At 56.3% G+C, this 24,760-nt stretch overlaps 1 protein-coding gene across 3 annotated transcripts; it reads right to left on the bottom strand.

Annotated features, from left to right (window-relative positions):
* Positions 1-313: 313 nt before the first annotated feature.
* On the bottom strand, positions 314-24,042 carry LOC118580788 (CLK4 associating serine/arginine rich protein). 3 transcript variants are annotated; one of them, XR_004944561.1, is made up of 21 exons: positions 23,977-24,042; positions 22,748-22,863; positions 15,512-15,609; positions 14,871-14,972; positions 14,649-14,728; positions 12,148-12,232; positions 11,272-11,420; positions 10,544-10,640; positions 7,653-7,731; positions 7,496-7,569; positions 6,614-6,655; positions 5,096-5,311; positions 4,742-5,011; positions 3,641-3,886; positions 3,372-3,415; positions 3,070-3,130; positions 2,877-2,935; positions 2,758-2,804; positions 1,246-1,328; positions 642-666; positions 314-428 (listed from the first exon to the last, which is right to left on the bottom strand). XR_004944561.1 is itself a non-coding variant. In XM_036182750.1 (21 exons), the coding sequence occupies exons 2-21, from the start codon at positions 22,844-22,846 to the stop codon at positions 386-388; spliced, it is 1,995 nt and encodes a 664-aa protein (XP_036038643.1). In that variant the 5' UTR covers positions 22,847-22,863; positions 23,977-24,042; the 3' UTR covers positions 314-385. The 3 variants fall into 3 exon arrangements, 2 of the variants coding, with proteins under 2 accessions (XP_036038643.1, XP_036038653.1); XM_036182750.1 differs by having other exon boundaries at positions 3,376-3,415; XM_036182760.1 differs by lacking the exon at positions 23,977-24,042 and having other exon boundaries at positions 315-428; positions 3,376-3,415; positions 22,734-22,767.
* Positions 24,043-24,760: the final 718 nt, after the last annotated feature.

A 24,760-nucleotide genomic window follows, 5' to 3' on the forward strand; every position in this document is an offset into this window, starting at 1 on the left:
GACAGACCGGTTTGGAGTGGGGGTGAATGCCCTGGGCACTGGAGGACTGGCACAGAAAGCCGTGCTCCCGGTTCTTGGTGTGGGTGAGGCCAGGGGCCGGGCAAGGGCAGGGAGAGGCCTGGACCTGTCACCAGAGGCCCCTGGGCTCAGTCCAGTCCTAGCCCGTCATCCACTGGCCCTGTCCGCACATGCCACAGTCCTGGGCAGGCCCCACTCGCCACACCCTGCAGCCTGTGACGCAGCTGCGGTGGTCCTCAGCAGTGGCGTCCAGCCTGGAAGAAGCCCTACAGTACTCAGGACAGCAGGCAGCGAAGGGCATTAAATAATGTTAGCTTTTATTTCACTACAGAGAACCAGAGCGGCACGGCGCCCGCTCATCCTCCACCTAGTGCCTGTAGTGCGGGCTTCGGGACCTGGACCTGGAGCGCCTGCAGAGAAGGAAGACAGCTGTGAGGGTGGGGTGCTGGGAACCTCCCCCATGCACACAAGCACCGCCATACCCGGAGAATGGCTGCTGAGAGGAGTGTCTTCCCTGGGGAACAAGTCCAGCCCACCAAATGAAGGGGTGCAGGGGAGAGGGACAGAGGGGACTGCCAGGAGACTTGGAGGGTCACCCCTGGTAGCAGGGCCAGCAGCCTCACCTCCGAGAAGAACTGTACTCTCGACCTGAAAAGAAAAGGAGGGTGATACCAGCCAGCCTCGCTGGGCCACCTGAGGGCCTGTGCCTCACCCCTGCAGGCCACCTCTGAGGATGAAGTCCCTCCCCACATTTTCAGCGCTGAAGGGACCACTGCAGTCTGAGTGTGCCTCAAGCAATGTCCGGGTCTCACTAGGCTTTGGGTAGCCTGAAACTGGCTATGTACACCAGACTAGCCTCAAACTCAGAGATCCTCCTGTCTGCTCCCAGGGCATACACCACCAACCTGGCTGGTTCTGTCAATCTGTCCAGTACCTTTTTACATAATAAGATGGAGTCCCCCTGTGTAATCTGGGCAGCTCCCAAACCCCAAAACAAATGATCCTTCTGCCTGAGACTCCACAGTACTGTTTTGTTTTGTTTTGTTTTGGTGGTGGGTCTTGATTTGTAGCCCAGACTGAGTCTGAATTTGGCAGTGACTCTCCTGACTGCCAGGTCCCAACTGTTTGCTTCCTTTTTCATTTAAAGCAGGATTTCTCCGTGGAACCTTAGAGTGCCGGCTGCCTTGGCCCTGGCACCGAGGCCCTGGGGGCTGTGGGGGCACTCACTGTAGCGTGGGGAGGGTGAGCGGCTCTGGCGGCTGTACTGGCGTTCCCACTCTTCTCTCTCCTTCTCCCGTCGCTCTCGCTCCCTGCAGGGGGAGAGGGGAGGCAACCAACAGGAGGGGTGAGCACCTGCGGGGCTGGAGGCCCGGAGGGGTGTGCCGTGCCGCCTGCCCAGGGACTGGCAGTGCAAACTGAGGTGCAGACGGTACGGGGCTGAGGTGAAGTGGCAGAGGCAGCCCCAGAAGCCAAGGGAACCAGCCAACCCAAGCCCAGAGCAGACTGCTCCCGGGTTTGTGTGTAGCTGGGATTGCAGGCGGGGACCAGCACGCCTGGCCGCCTCCTCTGCCCGAGGTAACACGTGACACCTGACAGGACAGCTCAGCGTTGAAGTTGAGGAACCTCTGAAGCTGGAAGGAGAGTCGTGATATCTGGAGGGTGTCCTCTGAAATCCATGTACACGCACGCCATGGCATGTGCCCTGGCTGGCTCTCTCTCCCTCCACCCTCTCACAGCAGGCCAGGCATGGTGTTTCATGCATAGTGAGTAACAGGCCACCTAGAACTATGGTGTAAAACCCTGTGTAGCTTTGGAGCCTGTCCTGGAACTCGCTCTGCTGACCAGGCTGGCCTTGAACTCACAGAGATCCTCCTGCCTCTGCCTCCCGAGTGCTGGGATTAAAGGCGTGCGCCACCGACGCCCGGCATAATGCATGTTTTTTGGTTTTTTGTTTGTTTTGGTTTTTCGAGAGGGTTTCTCTGTGTAGCTTTGCGCCTTTCCTGGATCTTGCTCTGCAGACCAGGCTGGCCTTGAACTCAGATCAAGGCCAAAGAACTAATAAAGCAGGTGGAGCATCAGGCCTGGGCACTGGGCAGCAAGCCCTCCGCAGCCCAAGTGGTCCACATGCCTAACTACAGAGATAGGAACCATTCCCACCATGGCCCCACAGAGAAAGGCAACCCCACTCAGAGAGAGCAAAATGTTAAGCTTCCACTCACAGCACACATCAGAAAGAACTGACAGGCACAGGCCGCCGTCCCTGCCTGACTGGCTCCCTCCTTGCTGATACACAGTACAACTACCCAGGCTTTCCCTAAAGGCCCTAGCTAGACAAACTGAGGACTCCAGGTACTAATCCTAGCTGCCTAGTGCAGTGGGCACTGAGGGGCTGACCCACTTCAGGCTCCAAGAGGATGCCACCTGATCAGAGAGACTTAAGACAGCTGGAACTAAACCCCATGCCTACGATCTAGGCCCAACTTATAATGCAGGAAGGAGACAGGAGAAGGTGCCCCAGCCTAAGAGACCCACCACGGGGTGGGCTTTACTCCACTACTTAACAAGCATCAGACACCAAGGACACAGTTGCCAGGCACTCGGATACTGTCCAGACAGGAGTCAGAAGGTGAGGGGCATCTGGGGGAGAGGGCAGCAATGACAGTGGGCTGGGGAACTAGTGAGTGGGAGGAGGGCGCTCCTGCAGCAGGAGGCTGGCTCTACCACAGGCCGGGGCCTTACTTCATTCGGATCTTCCTGGCCATGGCTCGCAGCTCATCCTCCCGCTCCTGCAACAGAAGCAGCTGTGAGGAGCGGCCCCGCCCCCGCTGCACGAGGCCCCGCCCTCCGCGCGGCCTAACCTGGCGCTCATGCTCCTGCTGTATCATCTTCTCCTGAGCAGCCTTCTTATCCGCCTTGACTGTGGAGAAGGATGTGAGGCTGAGGGCTGTCCTCACAGTCCCCACACCCGCACCCGACCTGCTCAAGCAGGCTCAGAGGTCACCCCCTCTTCCCCACAGCTCCGGCTAGCCTGGGGGGCGGGGGAGGACTCACACTGGCGGTTCAGAGCCTTCTGCATCCGCAGCTTCAGCCTCTCCTGGGGGGTCAGCTTGGGCTGCGGGAGAAGGGGCGGGAGAGGCGTGGGTGCCCAGAGCTCCCCCAGCCCACCTCAGCCAAGAGCCTGGGACTCGGGGCAGCTGGAGCCCCGTGGGAGGCAGGGTGGGACTTCGCTTGCCGGGGTGGCCCTCCCCAGTCCCTGGGCTGGCTCTCCCCTCCCCGGGCCCCCGCAGGCCCACCGGGCCCGCTCTGGACACTGCTGCTGACGGGAATTAGACGGGCGAGTTCCAAATTCTTACTGACTTTGGCAGCTCCTGTCTCTTTACCAGCGGCAGGTTCGGTCCTGGGTGGGAGGAAATGGCAGTGCTACTCTTACCGTGGGCCTCCGGACTGCCATCAGCCACGGGCTCCTGACCCTCAGGACCCGGGCAGGACCACCTCTGACAACCTACCAAGCCGAGGCCATGATGGCACCACGCCAGAGTTCATACACCCCCTAGGGTATCATCACTTCCCTCCAAAATGAACCCAGTGGGGGCTCCCTCAGCTCCAGCCGGGCCTCACTCACTTTTTCAGCTTCTCGCCCACAGCAGGGGACGCTGCTGGCCTGGTCAGCTTCTCCCTCGGGGGCGACGGCGAGTGACTCTGGCTGCGGCTGCGGCTTCTGCTCCGGCTCTGGCTGCGGCTTCCGCTCCGGGTCGGACTGCGGCTTCGGGAAGGGCTGAGGGACCAGCTGCTCCGGCTGCGGCTGCTACTATGGTGCCTGGGGCCCCGGGCACCCCGCTTGGCGCGGTCACCTGAACGGGAGCGGCTCCTAGGTGCAGCAGAGGAGGAGGCCGTGAGGCTCCAGGGACCTGCAGGAAGTCATGCCATCTGCAAGTCCACAGGCCGCCTGCAGGGGTGAGTATACTCAGTCCCTCCTCCCCATACTTGGGGGCACTCAGGCTCCACACCTGTGCGGCTTCCTACTGCACATGTTCACTGCACGTGTTCGCCAGCACCAGCCCACAAGCTCTGGACAGGCTGCACACTTCCAGAGCTTCCCTGCCTGGGGTGCTAGTGGGATCCTCAAGAAAGTGGTCCCCTCAGGCTGCCATTCAGTTTGTCACAGGCTCCATTTCCCTCCCCAGCCTCTCCTGTGGCCAGGCTACAGGAGAGATTCAGAAGCCAACTTCCAAATGTTTAACAGATCTGCGCGGGCTGACGAGTGCTTGCCAGTCGGCCTGAGCGCCACAGGCACTCTCAGCCTCTATGAGCAACAGCAAGATGAGGGAGCCCGACGGTGGCGGCTGGCCGGCACTGCACTGACGACTGGCACACACCATAAACAGGGCCGTGACTTGTACACGGAGAAACGGCGGCAGCTGAGGCAGTCAGCCTGGTCCGTCCACTCTCCACTCTGCTGCTGTGCCCTCCACCCTCCACCGTCCCTGGGAACCCGCCCACCCACAAACGCCGGTGCCCACCAGATTCCCGGGTCCTGCAGACTGGGACACCTCCACGCCCAGAGCCCCTGAAGGATGGCCGGCCCCGCCCCAAACTCTGGGCACCGACCCCGTCCTGCTTCCAACCAGGCGCTTGCCGGAAGAAGAGCAAGAGCCGTCTGTCCGCAGCTGGCCTCCCACTGCCCGCACCCGCCCAAACGCAAGGGCCTCGCTCCAGCACCGACCTGCTTCTGCGGCGGGCCGCGTACCCGCCACGCCGGGCTGGCGAGCGCGAGTAGCGGTGTCCGTCGCGGGAACCGCCTTCGGAATGCCGCCGTCCGCGGCTGCGGGAGCGCGAATAGCGCCGGGAGCGGGAGCGGGAGCGGGACCAGGAGCGCGAGCGGGAGCGCGCATGGCGGACAGAGCGGTAGTAGCCGCGGCGGGAGCGCGAGCTGGAGCGCGAACTGGAGCGGGAGCTGGAAGTCCTGGAGGCGGAGGACGAAGAGGAGCGGCGGCTGCGGGAGCACAGGGCCATCAGCACCGCCGCCTGGAGGGCCGGCCCTCCACTCGGCAGCCAGCTAGGCGCCCACGTTACCGACCGGGTGCTGGCATTGCGGCCCGGAGCGGGGCCGCCGGGCTGCGAGGGCGCAGGGGGCTTCCCCGGGGCGGCTCCCGATGCGGCGGCCGCGGCGGCGGCGGCAGCTGCCTCCTCGTCGCTGCCCCCAAAACTGGTGATGAAAGTGATCTTTTCCTCGCGGCCTGGGCTCGGGGAGCGGGAGCGGGAGCGGGACTCAGAACTGGACTCTGAAGGTGACCTGCAGCAGAGGGCCGGCAAAAGAGGCAGCACTCAGCGCCCCAGCTGCTGCAGGGCCTAAGGAGCTATGTGAGTTCGAGGCCAGCCTGGTATACATCCATAGGGAGGTCAAGGCTAGTCAGAGCTACTTAAAGAGACCTTGTCTCAAAAATAAATGGATTGGCCGTGGCGCACGCCTTTGATCCCAGCACTAGGGAGGCAGAGGCAGGGGGATCTCTGTGAGTTTGAGTCCAGCCTGGTATGCAGAGAGAGTTCCAGGACAGCCAGGACTGTTACACAGAGAAATGCTGTCTCAAACACCCAAATAAATCAGTCTGCAGCTGGTGAGGCCAGCAGGTAAAGGCCCTGGCTCCCAAGCCTGACAACCTCAGGTCAATCCCAGAACCCACACAGTAACAGAATGAGAACTCACTCCTTTAAGCTGCCACTGGACCTCCAGCCCTGCAGCATGTGCACTACACTCACCCACACATATGTAGTTTTTCAAAACAGAAAATAGTCCTGGGTGTGTGCGCGCGCCTTTAATTCTAGCACTGGGAAGGCTGAGGCCAGCAGTTCTCAGAGCCCCAGCTGCTGCAGGGCCCTAATGGGCTATGTGAGTTCTAGGCTAGCCTTGTCTACATAGAGAGAGTTCCAGGACAGCCAGGGCTACACAGAGAAACCCTATCTCAATAAATAAGTAAATATAAAAAAAGAAAATGCCTGGCTTTATGTAGTCAGTAACAATGAAGGGCTGGGTGTAGCTCACACAAGGCTTTGCCTATGCAGGAAGCCCTGGGTTTCAGCCCTAGAACAGCAACAAACTCAATGAAAATATTGCAGTCTTCCTGTTTAACCCGAGAGTTTAAATTCTCAGCTACTGCATGTAGTTTAATTTCAGCCTAAGATACTGAGGCCTAGTGGAACACCCTTCCAGCAAAGCAGTCAGCAGCCCCTGGCCCTGCCAGGCCCCACCCTCGGCCTTCAGAGAGCTGCAGGAGGAAGTTCAACTGGACTGCCCTCTACCACCCAACACCCTGGGATCTGCACCATGCTCGGTGGGGCTCTGTCAGTGCCAGGCATTTTTCACTACTTCTGGGAGTCTGTGTTAAAGACACCCCATCTCCACATTCCCTTTCTGCCATATTTGATTGTATCACAAGCCTGTTCTGTTAACGTTAGAGGAAAAAAAGGAGATTCTGAATTAAAACATTGGGAAGGCAAAACTGATGCAGACCCAACCTCCACCCACAGACCACAGGATGCCGTCTGCGACAGGGGTGACCCAAAAGGTGGGCCACAACGCCGGCTGCTTCTTTCTTACCGTTTATAGGGGTCATAGGTGGGGCTGTCTCGGCGGGCATAACTATGGAGACAACAGGAAGGCAATGGAGATCTGAGACTAACCGGCGTGACCTTATCCCACCCAGAACCCAGTGCTGCAGACTAGGCACCCTGCCCGACTATGGGGATGCACATCTGTCTCCTTATCACAGCACGGGCAGTCCCGGTGCTGCTCGGCTTTCCGACACCACACTGGAACAAACTTCCCCATGACCACTGGCCCTTTTCCTGAAAAGATGCCTCTTTTCAAGAATTCTGACTACTCTTCACAGGAGAGGAATGGGCCCAGAGAGGGCAGTGGCTCGCCTGGGGTCACACTGTTCCTGAGTGAGGGAGCCAGACCCTAGCTCAGGCCCGGGTCTGCAGCTAGCACTTTGGGCCCTTTCACGGACAGGGCCACCGAAGCAGAGTGACAGCGAGAGCAGGGCTGCTGAGCGCTGAGCAGTCTGGTCCTTAGAGCCACCTCCACCCCGCCAGCCAGACTCTCCTCAGATGCGGTGGGAAGTGGCCCAGGCCCCTCTCCTCAGAGCTAAGGTTCCCCACTTTCCAGAGGAAGAAACTAGCTAGACGGAGTCATTATCTAGACTCAGCAGTGACACTGAGCAGCACAGTGGACTGTGACTGGGGCCCTGAGTTCTGGCCACAGTTCCTCTAGCCGTCCCGGGAGCTTCCTGTCCACCCCCGAGTCCCCAGTCCAGCAGGTTAGTGGGGCAGGTGGCAGAGGACAGCATCCGCGGGCCTCCAGCGCTCCTCCTCCTCTTCCTCCTCCTCCCCACTAGAACTCGCACTCAGGCGCTGCTTTAGAACAGCCCTTCCTGAGGCCCAGGCTGGGGAGTGAGGTTGCCCAGGGAAGAAATCCTACCTGGGAGGGCTGATCTTGCGGCCCCTCAGCCGCTTCTCCCGGAACTCTCTTCGCTGCCGCCGAGAACGACGGCCCTGGACAGGGAGTACCAGGATGGTGAGGGGTGTGCCCGCACTGAAGACAAGCCTTTGCTCCCTTCATCCTACCCAAGCCTCACCGAGTACATGGCTTTCTCCTCCTCCAGGGCCTTGGCATGTTTGATGGCCTCTGCCTCTTCCTTGTCTTTCCGTAGCATCCTGCAGAGGGAGAGAGAACCAGCATGAAGAGCCCAGGCCACAGGGTGAGCTGAGCCCTGGTGAAGGCGAAAGACAGCAGGGATCTAATGCTACTCTGTGACTCTTGGATACAGCTCCTCCCTTCTCCCTGAGGACTGGCATTGCTGTTATAGGCCAGACTAGGCTTGAACTTACGAGGTAGTCTCAGCTGGTCTTGAACTCACTAAGTAATCCTCTTAGCTAACTTACATGCAGTCATACATCCCTATGCCCTCTCCTTTCCTTTCTTGCCCTTCCTTTTGATGGGGGTCTTATTCTGTAGCCAAGGCTGGCTTGGAACTTACTACCTGGGCTGGCTTTGACTTTCTTGCCTCAGGCTCTAGAGGATCATAGGTGTGTGCCACCACACCAAATTTCTTTGATATATTTAATAGATTTTATTGAGCACTTAAAAAGAAAACTGGGGCTGGAGAGATGGCTCAGAGGTTAAGAGCACTGGCTGCTCTTCCAGAGGTCCCGAGTTCAATTCCCAGCACCCACATGGTGGCTCACAGCCACCTGTAATGAGATCTGGCGCCCTCTTCTGGCTTTCAGGTATACACGCAGGCAGAACATTGTGTGTATATATATATTTATATAAATAAAATAAATCTTTGCTGGGCGGTGGTGGCGCACGCCTCTAATCCCAGCACTTGGGAGGCAGAGGCAGGTGGATCTCTGTGAGTTCGAGGCCAGCCTGGTCTACAGAGCTAATCCAGAACAGGCTCCAAAGCTACAGAGAAACCCTGTCTCAAAAAAATAAAATAAATAAAAATAAAAAATAAAAAAAAAGAAAGAAAGAGAAGAAAACTGGGTATTTTGCCTGCAAGTGTGTCTGTGTATCACATGTGTGCCTGGTGGCCCTGGAGGAACTGGTTGTGAGGGACCATGTGGGTGCTGGGAGCCCAACCACAACACAACCACATTCTCCTTGAGGCCTTTCTGAAAGACAGGTGCTGGTTTAGGAGTGAAGAGTTCAATATTTGGGGCTAGAGAGGTGGCTCAAAGGTTAAGAATATTCACTGCTCTTCCAGAGGGTCTGAGTTCAGTTCCCAGCACCCACATCTGATAGCTCAGAAGTGCCTGCAACTCCAGCTCCAGGGACCTTTTTCTGGCCTCTGCAAATACCAGGCCTGCACTTGATGCATAAAACTAACTTACATGCAGGCAAAACACTCATACACATAAAATTCAAAACAAATCAAACAACTAGAACCCACCAGGCAGTGATGGCGCATGCCTTTGATCCCAGCACCTGAGAGGCAGAGGCAGGCAGATCTCTGAGAGTTCAAGGCCAGCCTGGTCTACAGAGTGAGTTCCAGGACAGCCAAGTCTACACAGAGAAACCGTCTTGTAAAACAACAACAACAAAAAGGTAAAATAAAATAATAAAGTTTTTTGAAGACTAATTCAGCATCAAACCCCAGCACTGGGGATGTGGAGGCAAGAAGATCAGAAGTTTAAGGCCATCTTTGGCTATATAGCAAGTTTGAGGTCCTGAGTTATAAAACCCTATCTCCAAATAAATAAAGAAAAAGAACACATTCAACACTAACCAGGCATAGTGGCTCACACCTGAAATCCCAGCACTTGCCAGGGGATTGGGATAGGTAGCCTGGTGATACTGTGAGACCTCTTTCAAAAACAAACAAATGAAGGGGCTTTAGGCATGGCAGGAAACCAACCAACCCAGGCAGATCTGGTGGTGCAAGCATGCAATCCCAGCCACTGGAAGCTGAGGAGGACCACAGGGGAGTTCATGGCTTCAGAGGGTGCTTGAGGCTCCAGCTTTGGAAACTTAAAAGTGAGGAGGCCAGGCGTGGGTGCTGGTAGCACATGTTGATGGAGCACGCCTTTAATCCCAGCACTTGGGAGGCAGAGCTAGGTGGATCTCTGTGAGTTCGAGGCCAGCCTGGTCTACAAAGTGAGTTCCAGGACAGGCACCAAAACTACACAGAGAAACCCTGTCTCGAAAAACCAAAAAAAAATAAAAAAAAAAGTGAGGAGACTGATTCAGGGTCCTTCAGATAGAGTCAACTGGACAAGAAACCTCAGCAGAGATAAGAGCCTCACAGAAAGCCTGAGAGCCAGGGTGCCCAGAGGTGAGGCAGAGTGAATGGTAACAGGGCTTAGAAGACAGACCAGGCCTCGGACATCTTCAGTAAGGACCACGTGAGGGCCTGAGGTCAGGAAAGGGAGAGGGACCCGGGCAGGGAGGACTAAGCCTGTGGTTAGGGTACTGTTTACTCCTGAGAGGGTGAAAACACTACATCATGGGTTTTCCGCCTGTGGGCCACAACCCCTTTGACAAACCTCTATGGCCAAAAAAAAAAAAAAAAAAAGAAAAAGAAAAAAGAAAAATTCACACTATGATTCATTAACAGTGGCAAAATCACAGTTATAAAGTTGCAGTGAAATCGATGTTATAGCTGGGAGTCACCATAACATGAGGAGCTGTATTAAAAATCACTGCACTGGAGGGTTCTGGGTTCAGACTTGGGCAGGGACCCGAGTTCCAGACTAAAACAGTTCCTGGTCTGTTGGTGCCACTGAGGTAAAGAAAGCACTTGGTACGGCAGGACCCAGTATGGCAGGACCCGGTACTTGCAGCATCAAGGACTAATGCATAAAGCTGACCACTAGGGGGCGCTGTCCCCAAGGAACCTGGGATCCGTCTCCACACAAAGTTCCTCAAGTTGACAGCTCAGAGGCTGAGGATAGCTGTGGTACCAGGGGGTGGGTGCCTCAGAGGCCAGGGCAGGGGCAGAGTCCAGCATGTGGCCAGCGGTCTCACCTGACAAAGTCCCCGTCAGCCATGCCGTAGGTCGTGGCCTGCTTGTTGAGATCAGCCACCTGCTCCTGGTTTAGTTCATCCACATCCACCTCCACGTCTGCACCAAGAGAAAGGCTGTCAGGGACCCAAGCCCCAGAAGGCAGAGGGGAGTGCCCCAGTGGGGACAGGTCCGCCAGCTGGAGCGGCTCAGGGAGGGCGGGGCTGAGCCAGCTCAGGAGCTGCACTAGCTCAGTGGAGGGAGGGAGGGGAGGGGGAGAAGGACAGAGGTGGGTGGCGTCAGGCCAGCGCATGGAGGGAGGGCAGGAGACAGACGTGCACATCAGCTCTGCCCGCGGCTAAGCCCGCACGTCCACCAGGAAGAGCAGGATGGAAAGGGGCAGCGCATCTTCTCACTGGGGGCTTCCATGGGAGGAAGGCTGTGTGCAGGGGTGAGTGACAGACGCTGGAGGATGAGGGACAGCTCTAGGAAAGGGGGATCCACTCCCCAGAGCAAAGCAAGGCCAGCCTAGGTAGGAGAGAAGAGCCAGCTCCTGGGTGGGAAAACCTTGGTGGGAGAGGGGACAGGGACAGAGAGGGCTGGGGGTGGGACAGGGAAGTTGGAGGCTGAGGCCCTGGAGCTGAGGCAGGGGCAGGGCTTTTAAGCACGGGTACCCCACAGAGGGTGAGGGACGAGACACAAAACCGATGCCCAGGGGCTGCAGGTGGGGAGGGCAGAGAGGGGACCCCACCGATGTCGGGGATGACCTCATCTTCATCCGAATTGCTCTCCTCCTCAGCTGGTGACTCCTCCTCGTCTGGTTTCTCGGCCACCTTCTCTACCTCGGCCACAGTACTATCTTCATAGGTGTAGCCGATGGAAGCCTTCTTCTCTGCCAGCCTGGGAAAAGAGCCACGAGCCACAGGCTACCCAGCAGGAACAGGGCCACAGGCAAACCCCACGATGGATCCCGAGTCCTTGGCAACATGTGTCCACCTAAGCTGTTCCACGCCAGCCCACATACCCATGGCGGCTTACTCCTGCCCCACTGAGTGTGGAGCCCAGAGTCAGCATGCACAAAGTATGCCCCAGGCTGCTTTCAGGGGTCACATTGAAAGGCCACTGTTCACCTCTGCTGTTGATGCCCCCACTGCATCCCAACACCCTTATCCTAAAGGCAGGGTTTGAGCGTCTGGGAAGTGCCCAAGTGTGTCAGGAAGCAAACCTATAGTGGGTGGTCCAGATCTGACCAGGGCTCCAACTAGAGAGCCTAGTCAGGCTGGCTTCTGAGACGGCTGACAACCCCGGGCTAAGGCCCCCAGCCCCCTGCAGTGTCTCTGAGTTGCAAGCTCACTGTATGCAGATGCTGGGACAAGCGTAGGATACCCCCGTCACCCATGTAGCCCACAGCTCCTGACTTGAGGCTGACTCCAAGGGGCTGCCTTCCCTCAGCCCCTGCACAGGACGCACAGGCAGGCAGCTTGCCCACAGGGCTCCTACCACCTCCCACTCGGCAAGGTAGGACAACAAGCTCGGGCAGAGCCTGTCCTCTGCTGCTGCCTCTTCCTCTCCACATATAGAAGAGGGTGCCAAATTGAGTGAGGGGTGGGAGAGGCCTTTGACTCACTTCTTCTTCTCGTCCTCGCTGGGTCTCTGCAGGCCTCCGTACAGTTCATCAATGTAGATCTGATACAAGCACTGTTCCTCCGAGACTGACAAGGAGAGGCCATAGGTCAGCACGGCCAGGCACATGTGGGTGGGGTAGGGCACAAAGACGCAGGGAGGCAGCCAGGACAGGGTCACCTATTTCCAATCACTCTTCTGTCTAGAACCCAGGAGACCACAGAGTACAGCACCAGCCAGACGATCCACTCGCCCTGTGGTCTTGCTCAAGTGGTGGTGGTGACCCTGACTCCTTGTGCCTCAGCTCCTTTTCTAAAGATGGGATGCCGGGCAGAGTAAGGACCTGGGACTCAGGGCCCTACTGCTGTCATGGGGCCTCTCTGGCCCCCAGAACATGTGCCTGCCCGTAAGGGCTGGATATCATCCGGACCCCACTGTCCACCATGCCATGTGGTCCTGTGGCTTGGTGGCTTGGTTTGGATGATGGGTGCCTGATGATCATCTCTCCTATACCCCAGCATCCACTTCAGGAGCTTCCCAGGGTACTAAGCCAGCCCAGGTCTCCCTTCAGTTAGTTCTGACTTGCTTTGGGGCTCAGGCAGGTCCTTTTCCTTCCCTCTGCAGGCTTCAGCTTAGCTTTCCTTTCCTTTTTAAGGGGGAGGGTGGGAGGACACTGAAGATTAAAATTAAGACTATGTAAGACAAGCAAGTGCTCTATTGTGGAACCACATCCCCAGCCGTCCTTTTGAGACAGGGTCTCATGAAGTTATTCAGGCTGGCCCAGGCAAGCCTTGAATTTGAGATCCCCCTGCCTCAGCCTCTGGAGTAGCTCTGGTGCTCTGCCACTGTACTTCAGCTTTTCTATCTGTGACACCTGGTGTCTGGAGTAGGTAACACAGCATGGCCCCTCGTTGGCTGTGAACTCTACCCCAGGCACTGGAATGCACACCTCTCCCTGGCTCAGCAGAAAGCATCTATCTACCCAGCTCTGCCTTACTTCCTTCAGGAACGCTTAGCAAGCCGTCTCTTACACTACTACCTAGGCTTGTTCTTCAACTGGTGTGCCTACGCGGTGTCCACCACTGGGCGGGCGCCTGGCCCCAGACAGCACAGGACACACTGCTTGTAGGAGCGAATGAAGGACTGAGGCAAAGCCTGGCTCCACCACAGTCTAACTAACAGCAAAAACGACAGCTCCGCGGTGACAAACCACAAACTTCCTGACCCTACAGCTTCACTGGCTGCTAGAAGGTCTTAGAACATGGAAATCTGGGCCTCCTGTTCCAGCTCGGAGAAGGGCTTGCATACGGAATCCCCGAACTCTCAAGCTGACCCCTGGAGCAGCCACCCAGCAGTTCACCCAGAGGAAAAGGAGACCTGCCAGGAAAGGGGTGTGGGTGACGCTGGCCAATGGTGCCCACAAGGAAGACCTCATTTCCACAGACCCGAGTCCTGTCTGTAAACGGGGCGTCAAGCTGGACACAGTGGTCCTTGCCTACAGTCGCAGCACTGGGGACAGGGGGGCAGGGGCATTACGAGTTTCAGTACGGCTTGGGCCACAGAGTAGGACCATGTCTCACACAGGAAACCAGTAAGAAACATCACCTGAGGTCTACCGGGGCAGCTATACGGGCGAGCACGTCCCTAGCATGTGGGCATGGCCCCAGACCATCCCCAGCACAAAGCACTGAAGGGGAACCCGAGGAGCCCTCGGCCCGCTGGAAGCTGTGCAGGGTCACAGCTGGGCTGTTTGTGCTTGCACTGCCAGGGACAGACTCGGAGTCTCAGACTGGGCATGCCTGTGTCCATGCACTTCATGTGCACATGTGACAAGGCTTGCACATGGAGGTCAGGGGACAACCCAGGAGTGGGTCTGCTGATCAGATCAAGTTGTCTGGTTTTCATGGGAGGTATTCATTCCTAACTGCTGAGCCAGTTCCCTGGCTGGCACCCAGAGCCTTACACATGCCACATCCCCAGGCACATGCAGGTGTACCCAGATGACCTAATGAAAAGTCTGCCCATGAGGATCTGCCCTCCCAGGGCAGCCCAGGGGGAAAGTCCTGGCCTTCTGGAGCCCCAGTAAAGGCCAGACTGGGCACGTCCAAGGAGCTCAACACTGGGTCAAAACTGTCAAGAGGCTCCACTCACAACAAAGAGTTCCTTCCTGTGACCCTCACCCATGTGCCCTTCTCCCCCCCCCTTTTTTTTGAGCTGAGGATCGAACCCAGGGCCTTTGCAGTTGCTAGGCAAGCGCTCTACCACTGAGCTAAGTCCCCAACCCCCTTCTCCCTTCTTTAGGAAAGACTCCACATAGAATCAGAGTGAAGGGCTGGGAAGGGCCAGGCAGAAGCCACCCTGTGCCAGTTTCATGGGCAAAGGCCCAGACGGGGAGGGGTACGCAGGCTGGGCGGAACCAAGGGCGACCAGCAGCGAGTACCTTGGCGAGCCTTGTCTAGGTCGTCCAGCCTCAGGCCCCGCCCCACGCCCCGCCCCGCCACTCACTGCCGGCGAAGTCGTTCTGCACCAGGCCTCGGTACCGCTCGTAGTTACATTTCCGCTCGTCCGACTCCTGCTCCGGGGAGCTTCGGGGAGGGGTGTAAAGGGAAGGTAAACCAAAGCCACAGCCACCAGGAAACGTGGGGAGGCTTCTGGCTAGGGAGAGAATGGGCAGGGCTCCCAAGAAAGGGGACGGGGACCCTGGCAGCCCAGCCTCAGAGGACTTACATGGTGGTGAGCAGTGGGGGGGTGTAGTCGGGGATGTGGTCTAGATGTGCACGAACATCAAAACGGTCAATCATGTTGTTGGTGTCCCCCTGCCAGGGCATCCTGAGGGAGGGTTGAGGCAGAGAGGCGGGACTCAGGGAACCCAAGCACCGGGTCCCTCCACCTCACGCCCTCTGCCACCCAGTCAATTCCCTCTCGCCCTCAGCTCTCAGGTCTCTGTGCTGCACCCCTAATCCACACCTGAGGTCTGCGTCCCCACAACAAGCCATCATCCACCTGCCAGGCCACAAACTAGGACCCCACTTCTCAGGGCCAGGCAAGAGCAAGGAACTTAAACCAGGTTGAGGAGGCCACTAAAAGACCCGCTGTCACCTGAGAGCCTCAGTCAGCCTAAGTCCTCCTCCATGTGACTGTCCACAGAATCTCTTTGACAGTCAGTTTCATATACACGTTATTCCTGGCCTAATCTCTCTCTCTCTCTCTCTCTCTCTCTCTCTCTCTCTCTCTCTCTCTCTCACACACACACACACACACACACACACACACACACACACACAATCAGTCCTTACCCGAGCCTCTACTGCAGACTCTAGAGCACCCCAAAGTCCCTTCTGACACTACGCCACCCCCAAGAATCTTACATGTTCACAGGGCTCTCAGCAGCCAGGGCAACAGCAGAATCCAGGTGAACCTTGCAGGCTCGGCCATGCACCTGCAGAAACTGGGCAGGGTCTTTCTTCTGCAGGGAGGGACAGGTCAGAGGTCACCAAGGAGCCAAGGCCCACCACGCCCCCACAAGTAGGCCTAGTGGTCAAATGGCCTCTGGGTGAAGTCCCTGGGCCACGCCTTGCAGGTGAGCCAACATGGACGGCACCAGCAGCTTAACCACCCTCCAAGACGGGAACTGTGCTCTCCCAGGTGTGGCCAGCAGTGCTGAACACTGCTCTAGCTGAGGCATCCTGCCTGCCAGCCTCTCTCTCCTAGCTATGTGGGGAGCTGAGGCAGGAGAATTACAAATTAGAAGCCTACCTGGGCTACAGACATACTGTCTAAAGTATGAGCCCTAACTCTCTGGGCCTAGTCCAGGCCATGCATTTGGAGCATGGTGTGAGCGCTGGGCCTGCAAGATCACACAATCAAGAGCAGTGGGGCATCTGCAGGCTCCATGGAGACACCAGGCAGAGAAGTCCCACTCCATGCACACTAGGGAACAGACAACCGCCACAGGCAAGACGCAAAGACACTCGGTCCCTCAGAGTTACCCCGGGCTCAGGCTGTCACTGTGGGACAGAGCCGCCTGACATGCTGGAGGCCCTAGCTCTACCCTCAGCACTGAGAGGAAACTACAGTGGATAGATAAAAAGTTTGGCAAAGAGGTAGGCATGATGGCACAGGCTTTTAATCTCAGCGGTCCAGAAGCAGAGGCAGATGGATCCATGAGTTTGAGGCCAGCCTGATCTACAGAGCTAGTTCTAGGACAGCCAAGGCTACACAAAGAAACTCTGTCCCAAAAATCAATCAATCAATCAACCAACCAACCAATAAAACAAAGCCAGCCCCCCAAAAGGATACCTAAGTGGGAGACTCCCCAGTCCATCACCCTCAAGCCTGAGTCCTGGTCCTGGGGGTGGGGGTAACAAATCCCCATCATCACAAAAGCACCATGGAAAGCATAAACCTGGTGGCAGGAAGGCAGAGCCCTGGCCTGACAGTTCCTGGGGTCACATCATACCAACCAGGGGGAGCCACAGGAGGGGGTCAATGCTGCTGCAGAAATCCCAAGCTGGCTCCATAGTCTCAGCACATGCTCTGGCTGGGCCCACTGTCCATGGGTCACCTCTTCCCTGGGATATGTGGTCACCCTGCTCTCTGCAATGTTTTCCTTGTCCCTCCAAGCCATGACTCTGCTCCCCCAAGCCTCTGCATGCCCTGGGTGTCTTCCTGACTTTGCTCTGCTACCTTGGTCCAGTCTATGGGCCTCTCTGCTATTATTCCCAGAAAGTTACAGGCTCTGTGCTGTTGTTCCCTCTTAGCAGGGCTGCTCTCTCGCTGACTTCCCATCTCCTTCTAGAGCTTCTTCCCAATCAGCTCCACATACATGCCCTACTTGGGCCCACTTGTTTTCTTCAGGGAGCCCACGAGCACCTGCTATTGCAGCCCAGCTAGCTCCATCGCCACCAGCCTCCGACTAGAACATGAAGCAGAATGTGCCTCCCAGGAGGCAGGGATCTGTTGTGTTCACTGCTGGATCTGTCCCCAGGGCCTGATCTCCACACAGGCTCTCAGGGTCAGTAAACCAGGCAAGAGAAGAAAAGAATCCTCCCTACAGGGGTTCAGTCACACAGGCTCACCACCCCAGCAGGGAGTGGATGCTCACCACCCCAGCTCCCTGTCACTGCCTGTCCCCCTATGACCCCAGCAGGGAGTGGATGCTTACCACCCCAGCTCCATGTCACTGCCTGTCCCCCTATGACCCCAGCAGGGAGTGGATGCTTACCACCCCAGCTCCATGTCACTGCCTGTCCCCCTATCACCCCAGCAGGGAGTGGATGCTTACCACCCCAGCTCCATGTCACTGCCTGTCCCCCTATCACCCCAGCAGGGAGTGGATGCAGACCAGTGCAGGGGCTCAGAGTAGCTGGCACCCTGCTCATCTGACTCTGCCCAGCACTGGGATGTCAAGACCCTCAGCTCACAGTGAAGCTGACAGAGGTGCAGCTGGGTGGCTGTGGGGTCAAGTCCCCTGGCCGCTCTGCCCCTGCCTGCCTCCTTCAATTCCTCAGGCTACACAGCCTCCAGCAAGCCTGAGGCCAAGACTCTAGGACACTGGGTGCAGCATGAAGTCTGGCAAGCATGTGAGTGCCCCTGGAGGGATCTGCATCCCAGGAAGGACAGGCACAGGGCATAAGTAAGCAGCCCCAGGCCAGGGCATGTCTGGGGTGGTAACACTATAGAAAAGAAAAGCCAGTGAGCCATCCTAACAGCCAGGCTCTGAGCTAACCACTGTTTGTGAGAACACCCCTCACTGTCTCTGCAATCCCAGAGACACCCATTTCCCACATGAGGAGACTGAGGCAAAGCCACACTTGAGATCACACCAGCATCAAGCAGAACTAGTCCGACCCTAGATAGAGCTAACTCCTTTCTAACCTGTTTATTTTTCCAATTTCAGGGTAATTGCTATTGTGGTAAAAAGTACCTAACTAAAAACCTATGCTCAGGGGCTGGAGAGATGGCTCAGCGGTTAAGAGCACTGGCTGCTCTTCCAGAGGTCCTGAGTTCAATTCCCAGCAACCACATGGTGGCTCCCAACCACCTGTAATGAGATCTGGTGGCCTCTTCTGGCCTGCAGGGATACAGGCAGAACACTGTATGTATAATAAATAAATAAAATCTTAAAAAACAAGACAAAACAAAACAAAAAAACCCTATGCTCAACCATTTTCATTTTGACTTTTTTGCTGTGCTGAAGATTAAATTCAGGGCCTTGCCCACACTAGACAAGTGTTCTCTCACTGACCAACACCTCAGCCCTAACTGTGTAAGTGCACCGAGTAGAAGCATCAACTAACATGTGTGAACTACGCTGCCCATCTCTACTGTGGCCTCATCTTGCGGCGTGCAAACTCTACCCACTAAACAATGCCCCTCTCCCCTCACCCCACCCCTAACAACCACCATTCTATGTAAGTATTCGACTACATCACCTAGCATGCAGGATCAAGTTGCATCATATGATACAGTCTTTTTTGTTTTCCTGTTTGGTTGGGGACAGGGTCTCATCATGGAAACCCACCTGCCTCTGTCCCCAGAATGTGGTGGTGTTTGCTTGTCCCTGGCTTCCTGTTTTACGTTGGATGTGAGGATAAACAATCTTCAGTGTGTGCACAGTCAGTTTTTCCCCTTTTCCCATCTTCATGTGTGTGCATGTTTGCACAAGTGTGTGCACAGGGGTGGGTACACACACGTGTGGGGGCCTCAGGATCGCGTCAGGGATCACACTCCGTCACCCTTCCATCCTGTTCCCTGAGGCAAGGCCTCTCAGTCACACACAAAGCTGGCTGACAGGGCTGGTCTGGATAGCCGGCCTCTGGGAGCCGGCCTCTGCCTTCCTGAGGCTGAACTACAAGGAGACCACCATGACAACCCGGCATTTCGTGGATTCTGGGGATCCGAATTCTGCTCCTCACACTTGCATAGCAAGTGTTTTAACCACCGAGATATGGCCCAGCCCACCATTTCTTTATTTATTCATCCACAGACAGTGAGGTTCTTCAAACTCAGCTTTGTGAGCTAGTCTGCAAAGAGCTAGGCTGTGTGTCTTCCTAAGCTGCAAATCCAGGCCGAGGGTAGAGCACGGACCTAGCATGTGTACCTAGCACAAATGATCTCTAGGCTCCATCCCTGGCACCAGAGGTAAACAAACCAACAGAATCCACCCTTACCAACTAGGCTGTACTGTCTCTGAGCTGAGAGGGGTCAGGAGTCCATGCTGTCACTCACTGCCTCTCTGAACCCTCCAGCACATGCCAGTGCATTCCCCAGTGCCAACAGCTCAAGCTCCACTCTCTAAGGCTCACAGTTCAGTGTAGGGGGCATCCGTGCCTTCAACAGCGACTGACTACCTTACACACAGAGCACGCCGACGTGAAGAGTCAAGGCAAGGCCAGGCCCAATAGGGGCCATCTGGGCCTTCCACAGGGAAACTTGTATAGCTCACCTATGTATTAACAGGGAACTCTCTCTTTCTTTTTTTCCTTGAGACAGTCTTATTATGTAGCCCTGGCTGGCCTGAAACTTGCTATAAAGACCAGGCTGGCCTCATACTATCCGCCTGCCTCTGCTTCCCAAGTGCTGGGATTAAAGGTGTGCGTCACCATACCTGTAGACTGCATTTCTCTATCCAAATGACTGGACTGATGACTAGAGAAGAGGCATGGAAGGCATACACTTGTAATACTGGCACCTAGGAGGCTGAGGCAGGAGGAATGTGAGCTGGAGGGTTAGCCTGGGCTACACAGTGAATTCTAGGCCAGCCTGTGCAAATAGCAAGATCCAATCTCAAAAAGAAGAAAGTCGCCAAGAATAAGAACAGTGACAGAAAAGCCATTGGAAAAAGGCAGTCACCAAGAATGATCAGCCATTAGGGATGCAAAACCAGCTGCTCACAGACAAACTCACTCAGGCAGCCACAGCCTATCCTGGTTTCCTCACCACCCCCACCCCCACTTCCCTCACTCCGCCCCAGCAGCCACCAGCAGTGGCCTGGCCATCTCTCCGGGCGAGGCTCCACACATCTGAATGCAGATCACATTCCTGTCCAGGACACTGGCTGCTTGTGTGACCCACACCACAAAGAGCCCTACAGACACTTGTTGTCAAGCTCTTCCTGTCGCCCAGTGAGGGGTTGTTCCTAGTCACCGGCAGGAGACTCCCCAACCCGGAGCGGAGCCTGGACACCCCTCTCCAGGCTGCGTCTACGGCATCCAGCCATTGGTCTGAATCCAAATTCCACCATACCCACTAACAGCAGGTTGTTAGTTTGTTATTTCCCCTTTTCCTTGTGTGTATGGGGGTAGTGCTGGCTAGGTAAGCACTCACCACTGAGCCACATCCCAGCCCTGTAAGTTAACCCTTCCTGAGTTAGTTACACAGACCACAACACACTGCTCAGACATTCCTTCCTGGCTCAGGAAGCTAAGGCCACTTCAAAGGCTCTGACTCTGACTGCTAATCTACAAGATTCTCAAAGCTGCTGCCACGGTGACCCCAGTGCTGACTAAGGCCAACGACAGGGAACGCTGGTAGAGCCACCTGTAGCCATGGGAAGTGGCTTTCCTGAGTTGTCACCCATGCTGGGGTGGGCTTTCTGTTGAGGTAGATGCCTGAGTCCTCCATGATCTGTACATGACTCCAAATATACTCAAAGGGTCACCAGGCTGGACTTCCAGGGAATTCTCTTTGGTATGCTGTCATGCCCTACCAACAGTGAGGAGCTATCTGTTCACGTCGCCACAGGAAAACGCACAAAACACCCAACAGGCAAGGCACACTGGTCTGCACCTCCAATCCTCCCGTTAGACACCGACAGGCCGCCCAACTGCTCCCCGGCTTCAGTGGTCACTTCACACACCTGGCCGAGCCCGCCCGGCATGGAACCCACATGCCCGCTTCCCTGAGGGTGAAGGGCTCTGGGACTCTCAGGTCAACAGGACAGGGGCCAAGGGTCACAGGAAAACACCCAGGAACTCTCCCAACAGCAGGCTCGAGAGGCTCTGCCCTCCTCTCATCTCCTGCTGCTGGCTGGGATGGACACACAAGAGCTGGGGCCTCCACAGCTCTCAGACCTCAAGACAGAACCTTCCGGAGGTAAGAGACAGCTTCTGTCCTGTTAAAGCCACACCTTCATTTCATTCCTCTGCTACAGCCAAACCACTTCCACATAGTGCATCAATTTGCAAGCAGAAGGAAACATTAAACAACAGAGTGATAGCCAGGAGGCCAGGACAACTTGAACAAGACATCCAGGCAGACCACGAAAGGGCATGAATCTCAAGGAGAGGTAAAAAAATCAAACTAAGGACCAAGTGGCTCAGTGGTAGAGCCCCTGCCTACACTCCCCCAGTGAGGGGCTGGGGTGTGGCTCAGTGGTAGAGCCCCTGCCTAGAATCCCCCAGTGAGGGGCTGGGGTGTGGCTCAGTGGTAGAGCCCCTGCCTAGAATCCCCCAGTGAGGGGCTGGGGTGTGGCTCAGTGGTAGAGTCCCTGCCTAGAATCCCCCAGTGAGGGGCTGGGATGTGGCTCAGTGGTAGAGCCCCTGCCTAGAATCCCCCAGTGAGGGGCTGGGGTGTGGCTCAGTGGTAGAGCCCCTGCCTAGAATCCCCCAGTGAGAGGCTGGGGTGTGGCTCAGTGGTAGAGCCCCTGCCTAGAATCCCCCAGTGAGGGGCTGGGGTGTGGCTCAGTGGTAGAGCCCCTGCCTAGACTCCCCCAGTGAGGGGCTGGGGTGTGGTCAGTGGTAGAGCCCCTGCCTAGACTCCCCCAGTGAGGGGCTGGGGGCGTGGCTCATAGTTAGAGGAACAGGGCCAGTTCTGCACTTCAGAAAGACCTCTCTAGTCTGCTGGATGGGTTGTAAGGGACAAGACTAAAAGCAAGGGGAATGGACAGACTGGACAGCGACACTGTACTTAATACAACGTCTACAGAAATGTAATCTAAAAGAACTGAGCCAAGTAAGCAAGTGTCATTTCAAACTGGGGGTCCCCAAAGCAAGCAAGAGTTAGACAAAATAAGGCATCATGACCCAATGCCCATCTGTGGTGGCAAATATGGAAAAGGCCAGCAAAGGCATTCAAGAACGCCACTGAGAGGGCAGCAGAGGCCACAAGGGCCTTTCCAGCCAAGGCATGGAGTTTGTTGGGAGTTTTGTTTTGTTTTGTTTTGTTTCGAGAGGCAAAGTCTTAAGCCTGGAGCTATAAGAGTCTTTCATCTTTAACATCAGTTTTGCATAGGAGCTGTACCAGACACAATAGGTTGACATAAACAGTTCTCCCCAACAACTAAGAAGAAATGACTGTTCACTGAGCGTGGCAACACACACCTGTAAACCAGGAGGCAGGGGCAGGAAGACTGAGTCTGAGCCAGCCTGAGTTACATAACAAGTGTCTCAAAAAGAGAGGGGGTAGGGTGAAGCTAGGATGGTAGGGGGCTTGCCTAGTGTGCACACAGCCCAGAGTTCTACCTCCAAGGCCCCCAGAAAATGGTCAGTGTTGAGAAAAAGTGAAGGATGCTGAGGAAACAGGGCTCTCGCCTTGACATACTCCCAAGCCCAGGGCCCTTCCTCTGGAGCCCTCCCACGCCATGCTCACGTCTGGTCACTCACAATCTTCTCATAGTACTCCCGGCGTCTCTCTGCCCTCTTCTTGTAGTCCACCATCATGCCTCGAAGTTTCCGCTCATGCTTGCGAGCCTCGTGCCACATCGTGGTGAGGCCTCTACCTGAGGGATGGATGAGGGCACCACACACGTCAGATGGACTGTAAAAACCACATGGGCAGAGTCACAGTCCTCTAGCAAGCTGGTGTCGACCCTGATAGGAGAGACACTATGGGGCAGAGCTGGAGGCTGAGTACACAAAAGGATTTGCACACAGTCTTGCCGTAGGTAGCTCAGGCACTATGAGAAAGTGCCTGAGTGACTCAGGTGACCCAGGTGAGGCCCTCTCCTGGGAAAGAAATTATCCTAGATAATATGCTAAAGTCCAGATGAAAGATTATGGAATAGATAACCCCTGGATGGTTATCCTTAAGTTTAAGGCCAGCCTGGGCTATACTGTACCAGTCCAGCGTACAATACAATACACGGGGAGATCTAGCTTTAATTAAAAATAAAGACAGAGACAGAGACAGAGACAGACAGAGAGAGGGAGAAAGAGAAACTGGCCAGTATTGGTGGTGCATGCTTTTAATCTCAGCATTGGGAAGGCAGAGGCAGGCAGACGTTTGAGTCTGGGGCCAGCCTGGTCTATGTGGTGAGTTCCAGACTAGCCAAGGCCCTGTCTGTAAATGTAATTTTGGGGGAGAGGGAAATGAAAGGAATGTCTGAAGCCGATCATGAGCTGCCAGGGCTGTGCTCACTGGAAGAACCCCCAAAGATCCTCTGCAGGAGCCACGCATGGGGGGAGGGGCTGCAGGGGAGTAGAAAGCAGAAAGCCGGTGGGGAGGGAGGGCAAGCTCCTCCGAAGCACCGACGGGGGGTGAGGCCAGGTGGGATGGAGATGGTCAGCCGGCTGAGGTCTAAAGAAGGGATGTGATGCTGGCCAGGCATGCAGGCGAAACAGAGACGCGCGCGGGCCCGGGTGGGCGCGATGGGCGTGAGGCAGGGGCGGAGCTCCGTCTGCGAATAGGGGTCTCGGCCGAGCCCCACAGCGCGGACTCGGGCCCGAGGAGGGGCGAGGGGCGCAGGCAGAGGCCTGTCAGGACGGAAGCAGGCGGGGCCGCCCTCGGGGCCCTGCGGACACCCCCGGCAGCCCCGGGAACGCCTCAGGCAAAGATGAGGCCCGACTGCCCCCGTTCGGGAGCCGGGAGGCCGGGGTCGGACGCCTGCACTCACCGGCTGGTCGCCGCCTCCCACTGCTGCGCTCGCGCGCTCTCGGCCCGCACCGGAAGCGGAAGCCAGGTTGCGCGAAGGAGAGAGGCGGTACCGCACGGAAGGCACTTCCGCAGTCGCGAGGGCGGGGGCGGGGCGAGAGCTTGTGGTTGTGGGCGTGGCCTGGTGGGATTGGTCCGGCTTGTGGGCGGGGCCTGTGTGGTGGCACGACCTGGGACGGGTCCTAGGGGTGCGGTGGCCTGGAAGCGCAAGCAGAGGAGCACGCAGCATTCCAGACGCATTTTTGTTGTTGTTGCTTTTAAAGATGTATTTATTTTTAGGGCTGCAGAGGTGGCTAAGCGGCTGAAACACTGGCTGCCCTTCCAGAGGTCCTGACCTTACTTTCCCCGCACCTGCATGGCGGCTCACAATAGGAGTCTATAACTGTGGTCTCGTGGGATCCACTGCCATCTGCTGGTGTGCATACATGCGGAGAAAACACCCATGCACATGAAACACATAAATTAAAAGTCTTTTAAAGAAGATTTATTAGCCGGGCACGCACCTTTAATCCCAGCACTCTGGAGGCAGAGGCAGGTGGATCTCTGTGAGTTTGCAGCCAACCTGGTCTACAGAGTGAGTTCCAGGACAGCTAGTGTTGTTACATAGAGAAACCCCATCTCGAAAAACCAAAAAGAAAAAAAAGGGTATGCGTGTATGTAAATGCCCTTGGAAGCTAGAAGAGGGTGTCAAATGGGCTGTGTATTAGGGTTCTCTAGAGTAATAGAATTTAGAGAATGAATCTTTA

The sequence above is a fragment of the Onychomys torridus genome, chromosome 1 (genome assembly GCF_903995425.1).
Source record: "Onychomys torridus chromosome 1, mOncTor1.1, whole genome shotgun sequence".
Classification (NCBI taxonomy): domain Eukaryota; kingdom Metazoa; phylum Chordata; class Mammalia; order Rodentia; family Cricetidae; genus Onychomys; species Onychomys torridus.